General features: G+C 27.3%; 1 protein-coding gene across 2 annotated transcripts in view; it reads right to left on the minus strand.

Moving 5' to 3' along the window:
* LOC107449399 (lachesin-like) overlaps nt 1–9,136 on the minus strand; it is a 207,836-nt gene that overhangs the window by 21,512 nt on the left and 177,188 nt on the right. For both annotated transcript variants that reach the window (XM_016064910.3, XM_016064909.3), the window contains exon 4: nt 117–287. In XM_016064910.3, the coding sequence (XP_015920396.1) occupies nt 117–287 (171 nt within the window). The remainder of the gene's footprint in view (nt 1–116; nt 288–9,136) is intronic.

Below are 9,136 nucleotides of genomic sequence, written 5' to 3' on the forward strand. Positions count from 1 at the left end.
TATATATATATATATAAATAAAACCATTGTATGATTTCTTAAAACTATTTTAAAATGTTATCTCAGTATCTCAGTTTAAACTTTAAATTTCTAAAATAAGCTTCCAATTTTCTCACCAGAGTATTTTCTTCCTCCATAAGACCCTAGATTGATGTCTTTCCCATCTTCTCTCCTCCATGTAATAATAGGTTCTGGGTAACCCGAAGCCTCGCACCGTAAACTTACTTTTGACCTCTCCTCTGTAACTGTATCCGAGCTAGTGCCGGTCTCGATTATGGTTGGAGGCACTGCAAACATGTTATAAATGTTATTTTCTCAAAAAAATATTACAGAATTATTGAACGTTATACTTCATTGAAAAATACATTAAGCAGAAATTCAAAAATAAAACATGATAAGAAATAAGAAAATTGCTTTTATTTTCTTGTTAAAAAAAGGAAATGGAAATGTTCAGGAAAATGTTTCATTACAACGCATACGTATACGTGATATTAAGTATTTATATCATAATAATTTATTACATATTCAACTTAGTCAACAAAAAAAACCTCTGCTAAGTTTAACACAGTAAATCGTATGTTAAATAACGTCATTGCATTTTTCGTATTGAATGTGATTCGTAAAACCAACCGAAGCTGAAATTATTCTGAGAAGAATCTTAGGTTTGTCTGAATTCTCGTAATCTTTAACACTTTTCGCTAAGAATTTAAGTATGTTCTTCAAAATTTAAAAAAACTTTGACCAATAATTATATGGTGGGATATATGTAACACGTAAAAACTGTTTAGGGATTTAGGGAGAAAAGAATATTTAATTTATACATTTAAATGTCTTGCTACTTGGTTATATACTTCTGGGGTACTAGATAACACTATCACTTGAATTGCAGAAGGATGATTAATGTTTAAAAAGGAAAAATAATCCAATCGAAGGAGTCCTATCGATGATGAAATGACCACAGATTGTGTTAAGACTTATCAAAAAGTTCAACTTTGTTCTCGAAAGGTTGAACGAGAGTTTGAATTCAATGAGGCATTGCTTATATGTCTGATTAAGAATCGAGTAAATGTTTAATGTTTCGTTATTAGCATATAAACTTATAACAACATAAAATAAATTATTCATAACAAGCAGTTTCCTTTCCAAGTAAGCCCTATGCAAATTATGTATAATTATTTAAAAAAAAATTTTTTTTGGGGGGGGCAACTGTTGTTGATAGCAAATTTTTTAATCTTGAAGTACAATATTTTTGTAAAGTGACAGTATTTAGGTAGGGTCTAAACTATCACTGGTTCTGAACTATTATGACGTAGCAAGAGATTAGCCTTCATTCAAGTTTATTCTTAATACAAGAGAGCATACAAAAGAACGGACTCAATGATTTATAATAGTTTTTAATTCTGATATTTCCAAAAACCTACGGGATATTTTGAAAATAATGGAAATTTTTCTTCGAGTATATTCCAAATACTACTTTTTTTCAAGTTATAAGACTGCTCCTGATTACGAATTTCACTCCTATTTAAATTATCTTTCATGTCTAAAATCAGTTATCTTTAGAAATAAATGTTATATTATGGTGTTTCGATGAAATTTATTTAAATTGGATCTCAAAAGTGTTTCTAAATGCTATGACTCTAGTTTTTGAATTTGTGAGTAAGAAAAAAATACACTGCTTGTAAAAATTTCCTGCAAGAGACCGGAAAATACTGCTGAATAATCCCCAAAAATTATGTTGAAAAAACTTGATAAGCAATTTCTTTCAGTATTTAATAAATTTGTTCATAGAGTAAACAAATCATTTGTTGTTCATCGAAAACACAAAAGTCAACTACATATCAGTAAAGAATCAGTATTCATGTCTTTAGGTATTTAACAACCATTTAATAAATGTTATCAGTATTTCAACAACCACGTTTAAATATAATCTAGAAAAATATTCTTATTTATCCATAGCAACTCTATTTTAGCGTTCTTATGGTTGTTGTTTTTTCCCATTTAATATAATTTTGAGAATTGTACTTGTAAAAAAAGCTATAAAGACAAAGACTTTATGTAATGACATAATAATTCGTCACTGGATAAACTAGCAAGTTATTTTATTCTTCTAGCTTTTAGGTGTTATAAAAGTGATTGTATAAAGACGATAATAATAATAATCGTAAATTTGATATTCGAAAAGAAAATTGTTATCTTCATATATTGTTGCTCTTCATCATTATGATACATTTCTGAATTTTATGCATTATCTTAGATCTAATGGGAATTCTTAGCTAGAAGAACTATTTTCTAAATTACTTATCTATTTGCCAAATGATCGATTTCGTAAATGACCCGGACATAAATGATTGAAAAAAGTAATTTGAACAATTTATGAGAAACTTTCACTGAATAGTTTTTAGAAAGATCCTAGAACTAAAAAAAGGAGTTCAAGACATTTTGTGTAATATTGAATCCGGTTCATAATGCAAAAAAAGATAAATAAATAGATAAATTAAAATAAAATTGAATGACCAAAATATGCAGAATTGCTGAGATATTGTAAAGATAATTTAAAGTAAAGTTGTTCTCACGGAATTTGAAGCAGATTTTATCATTTTAATTATAATTTTCATAGCAGAAAAAAAAACTCTGCATTTGCAGTTTATTTATTGTTTTCCTTTTATATATTTCCAATTTCATGGTCATTTTAATAGAAACATTACCGATCGCTATTTATTGAAATTTACATTCTACACAACTGTTTTATTTTTTCTTTATAACCGGTGTTGAGCAGTGACCCAATTCTAAATTTACGATTATCAAGTATCAACTCAGTAGCCTCGAAATTATGAACCGAATCCTGAAGACAGGAGAACGACTGGATTAAGCATAAGGACAAACCATCATCTAAAGAGAACTTTTTGTTGACTCTTTCTCGCATTTGTCTTACATTGAGAGGAAAAACCACAAAAAACCTCACGGTTAGCCCGATGGTGATGGAATTCTAACCATTATCAGTCTTCCCCAGAGAATATTTTAAACAAGCTCTGTGGATGGTGCCAGCCAGGAGCAGAATTCGTATCGACCAGCTAATGCTGGGATTCATACCTGTGTTTCCTCAATTGGAAGGTAAGCTCTCTATCCGCTGTGACACCACGACAATGACACAAATATTTGCTACTATCTCATCTACTTTATTCATAAACTCACACTTATATTTCAGAGGAAATAACTAATAAGAAAAATAATTTTATATCGCTTCAATGCTAGAAGAAAGTATCAATTTTCCCTTTAACTTTATTATCCCTAACAAAAATCAAATCAATTTTTAGTAATTTTATCACTTTTCATGCATCATATAAAATAAGTAATTCATAAATTAAAAATGATATTTTTCTCCTGTGATTTTTCAACAGTATTATAAATAAGTATTTTTAAGAATTTAACATAAATTCCAAACTTTTCTCTTTTATTTTCAGATAAATATTTAAAGTAAATTTTACTGAATTTTCAAGAAATTCATATAAAATTATTAAAATTGTAAGATACTTTAATAAATTAAATCATGTCACGTATTTTCTATTAAGAGTATTTAAAAATGTTCCCTATTTCAATTTAAGTCTCCATATATGTGTCGTAAGTAAAATATACGACCTTATGAAACTTGCTTACTAAATAATGACGCTTATTGCTCACAAGTAAAAAGGTAATATATCGCTCATGGGCTGCAATAGCGGCACAACTAAAAAAAATCAAGTTCTGAGATAAGTGGGTTTAAAGTTTACAGTGCTTAGCAAAATGCATAAGAAATGCTTTAGTTTGCTTAAACAAAGATTACTTTCAAAATTGAATTAATGGGTTGAGCTAGTATTACTGCTGAAAGAATGTGCATTTTCATATTTACACCTGTTCTTAATTCATAAACGTGAGTTTTTTGAGTTGTGCCACTGTTTCAGCCCATGAGCGATATATGGTCTTCTTAGAACTGGTAGACCTAGGTTTTTCTTGATTCAGAAATCTATAATATGTTAAGAAATTTTGGAAGAAGAATTATATGAGAAATCTATGGATACTTTAAAAAATTAAATCATGTCACGTATTTTCTATTAAGGGTATTTAAAAATGTTCCCTATTTTAATTTAAGTCTCGCTGCAATAGCTGCACAACTCAAAAAAATCAAGTTTTGAGATAAGTGGGTTTAAAGTTTTCATTGCTATGCAAATTGCAAAAGGCATGCTTTAGTTTGCTTAAACTAAGATTACCTTCAAGTTGAGTTATGAGTTGAGCTAGTATTGCTGTTGAATAAATGTGTATTTTCATATTTACGCCTGTCCTTAGTCCAAAACGCGTGTTTTTTTAGTTATACCACTATTGCAGCCCATGAGCGATATATGGTCTTCTTAGAACTGATAGACCTAGTTTTTTTCTTGATTCAGAAATCTATACTATGTTAAAAAATTTTGGACGCAGAAATCTATGAGAAATCTATGGACCTATATAAACGATATAAAGAAGATAATAATTAATATTTTCAATTTAAAATGATGAAGCTGAAGCAGTTTAAGTGCTAAGAATTGTATCATGATATTCATAAAGTAAAAGGATTACAATGTCTAGAACATGTAAAAAGAATGAAAATCAAACCATGCAAAGAAAACATTTATTACAGAAAAGGAGATAGTCCAATATTGAGGTTGAATTTATGAAACTCGAGTTTTCAATCAAGATCAATCATTGTTTGCGGACTTCAAGTTTCAAAAGTATGCAGTGTAGAACACATTATTGCATCCATTTTTATGTTAATAACATTAAAATATTGACCTTAACTTAAATTCCGTAGGAAAGAAGGAAGAAAATTTTTATAAGCATGCATATGTTTTCATAAGAATATTTTTTTATCCTAAGTAATGTTTGCATGAGAGAGTTGTATTTAGATGGCATTTTCAAAACGTGCATGAAACTTTATGCTTTATCACTTAGTTACAGGTTTTTATGCTGATGTTAATATATATTTTATGTTTAATATGTTTAATATATGTTTAATATACGTTTAATATATGTTTAATATATGTTTAATATATGTTTAATATGCTGATGCTAATATATATTTTAAAAAAATAATTTAGTTTGTGCTTGGTTAAGCTTAGTATTTATTTTTCTCTCCCTACAACTTGATGCAATATTTGCAATTATTTTTAAACTTTATTTCTCATTAAGACAAGCAATGGCCTTTTCGAAATGTTGCAGATTATATTTATTTGAAATATTTCCTTGGTTGTGGACTTGAAGTTTTGAAAACTAGTTATGAACATATTATTAACACTATTTTTATTTTAATAATAATAAAATGTATATCCGCTGAAATTCAGTGGGAAGGAAAGAAAAAATTTTTAAATCCATACATATCTTGTCATAAGAATTTTTTTTATCTGTCCAGTAATGTTTGTATGAGTGAATTGTATTTATATATCTTTTCAGAGAAGAGTAAATTTTGCCTCCGAACTACGGATTTAGTTAGTACTAAGTTTAGTTCACGTATTGCTGATGTTTAGATGGATTTAAAAAATAATATAGTTTATGCTTTAATAAATTAAGCATTCATTTCTCTTCATCTTAAATTTCATGCAATATTTAAACTACATTTTTGAATAATGCAAACGATGTTTAACAATTATTAGCAATTACTACAATTACATATAGATGGCGTCACTAATATAGTTGTGCCTTTTAATTTTTGTATCTGAATAACACTAAAAAGATAATCGTTGTCTTTCCGATCCTCGCACTCTCATTGAACAAATATCATTTACATAGAGAAATTATGCATCTAGTATATTTTGATGTACTGAGATTAAAATCAATAAAAGTTATAATAAAGTTTAGAATCTGTAAATTATTTATCTATATCTTACTTATCTCCATTTATCTTTAATTTTTATTTTATCGTCCTACTGAAAGATGTTATCTTTATATTTGATAATTTTCTACTAATGTTTTTATTATTGTTATTATTTTTATATAATGCTAGAAGCTAACAGTGTTAATACTGTGTTTCTCTATTTTACTATAAAATATTCCTATAGTATTTCCTCATTGCACAACATTTTGTGGAAATTTATTAAATTACTTTTTTTTTAAATATTGAACAATAAATAAGTCTTAGTTATTTTAACATTATATTTAAAGCACAATTGTGCCCAGCCGATATATATAATTTAAAAAGCAATTAAAAAATACCAGTTTATAATAGTAAAGCAACAATAGAAATTGAATTTTTCGCATTTTCTGTAATTTATCTTTGGCGAAAACAAGGCAAAGAATTGTTTCAAGTTATCAAAAATTAAATACGAATATAAAATACAAACTTGTGAAGTTATAATGGTAGCTGAGCAAAAATAAATGCGTTTGAAGTTTATTCCAATAAAATCGAGAACTTAATCTGTTTGAACTTAATCAGCGTTAATGCAATGAGATTTTTTTAAATAAATAATAAATTAATTATTTTTATTTTTGAATTATTGATATTAACCGGCATTTCACAAAATTATGGAAACCCTTCTATACAAACTACTTTTTTACATGTTTCTCAAGATATTAAGAAAATAGATCTTGAATTAGAATATTAAGAAAATCATTTTATAATTTTAGAAGTGTTAAGGATATGTAATTTCTAAAACTTATTAATTAAGTTTAAAGCTTTTAGAGATTTGAGGGAAAGACAGTAAATTACGAATAAAAATGATTGTTTCTGTGCGTGCGCAAGAAACATTTAATTTTTTTCACCAATTTTTCTCTTAGTCGTAGTTGGTAAGATGAGCCTCAATTGGAAGGTAAGCTCTCNATGTATATATATATATATATATATAAAACCATTCTATGACTTCTTAAAACTACTTTAATACGTTTTCTGTGCCAGGCCAACAGATACAAGAAAAAGAAAAAGAGGACGACCAAACCTAAGATTTTCAGACTGCCTTGAAAAGGACCTTCAAATTTTAAAGATAATTAACTGGAGAACCTTGGCTAAGGGAAGAATGTCTTGGCATAGGCTTGTTGAGAAGGCCAAGGTCCATCCTGGGCTGTCGTGCCAATGAGAAGAAGAATGTAGTTGGTAGCATAAAAATAACCAATTTGAACATCTTGCAAATTTAAAACATTGTTAGCAATTTTCCTTGCAGTTTTTGCATTTTTTAAAGGAAGGGTGTTGTTGCTGAAAGGTGTAAGTGGTAAAAGGTGTTTCGAGAAACTATTTTTTTACAGTCTTGTGATAAAGCTTTTTAGAGAACATTATATTTTTGCTTTTACTTTTAACTTTAACAGAAACGAGAGATATTAAAAATCTAGAGAGATAACCAGAGAAATATATAAATTAGCTTGCTACTCTTTGCAATACAAGGTATAATGTAACTGTTTAAAGCAAAAGACAGAGAGAAAAGAACTTAATTAGAATATTTTTCGAACAAATTGGATTTTGAAGAGAAAAAAATCATGTTTAGTTCGCACACAAAATTTCTTATGAATCTCATCAAATTTATCTCAGTTGCTACACTTATTTGTGCTGCAGAGTAACCCGTATGGTATTTTTTACTACAAACTAAAGAGTTCATAATTCTTGTATGATATATGGGCCTTTGGATGGGCACTTTTTTCCTTACCTTCACATAATTAAAATAAAATTTCTATTTGCTTAAACCTTTGTGAAGCAATATAAATTGTAACGTTAAGTGGGATATTATAAGCAGTGGTACTAGATCAAGTTTAACATTAAAATGAATTTCAAAAAGTTTAAACCAATCACTGAATAATGTTAAAAATGATCAAGATGCAAGATGTCTCTGTTTATTGCATGTTTTCTCTATTGCTGCAGAATAATGTCATAAATGTCGATTATAATAGACCCTTTGACCATGCACCCAAAAACATAAACTTAATTGATAAATATTTAATAGAGCTACAAGGTTTTGTGTCTTTCTAGATGCTCATCATCCCTATTTTTTATTTTAAGTATTTTAGAATGAAACATTATCTTATGTCAGCAACAACATCGATTTTAGTGCTAAATATTTTTTTATCATCTATATGCTACGGGTAAACACATTTGGTTTTGAGAAGGGATTTGAATTTTAGTTTCATTCTTCAAGTTTACATTGAGTATAAGCTTTATTACTTTGTTCAGTTTAAATTCAAAGTTTTCATATTCTTACAAGGAGAAAAAAATTCTGGTACATAAAACATTCATTTAAATTTTTTTTCTATTCATATCGTAATGGTTTTCCTAAATTCTGTTTTCTTTTAGAATTTTACTTCTGATTATCACGCATTTAGTAAAAAATGCATAACAGAGATGTTAATTAAACCGAAAAAATGGTTTTTATGTCATGCTCTAAGGTATGATCATAAAATTACCAAATTTTACCACAGTTACCAAATCATATCACCTATTAGAAAACTATATTTAACTGTTTGTTATATGGTATGGTATTGGTGTTCCTAAAGTGCTAGTAAAAGGAAAAATGTTAGCCAATTCTGCAAGTTTTTATCATACTTTTTTCAGTTTGACTTGCCTATTCTATTGATAAAATATACTGAATGAGTTTCGTGAATGTTTTACATTTTATTGAAAAAATCTTTAAACTTCAAAACTGAAATTTTAAATCTATAAAAATTATATTCATTACGATAACATACTATGTACTAAAAAAAATTCACTCTATTGCTTCGATTATTACTTATTATTAATTTTTATTGAAAAGGCGTAGAAGCATTAGAATCTGTAAATGTAAATTATTAGGATTTGTAATTTAGTTTGGTTATTAAAACTTTCATAACATTATATTACGGAATTAATTTTTAAATCACTTTGTTACGCGTGTTTGGTGTAATAAAAAAAGAAACACGGAAAAAGAAACACGCCATTCTATAAATTAAAAAAGCACCAAATGCATCAAGTATTTAATTTTAAAAAATTTCTTGTGAAGTATTTTTTCAGTTTTGTAATTCAAACATAATACTTAAAGAAAACGATTGTCAGAATTTAATTTTTTATGTAGACTTAGAAGTTTAATTTTATTTTTAATTTTTTTTTTTAGTATTGATTGCAAAATGTCAATATATATATATATATATATATATACATATATATAGTCTTATACCT

The sequence above is a fragment of the Parasteatoda tepidariorum genome, chromosome 7 (assembly GCF_043381705.1).
Source record: "Parasteatoda tepidariorum isolate YZ-2023 chromosome 7, CAS_Ptep_4.0, whole genome shotgun sequence".
Taxonomy (NCBI): Eukaryota; Metazoa; Arthropoda; class Arachnida; order Araneae; family Theridiidae; genus Parasteatoda; species Parasteatoda tepidariorum.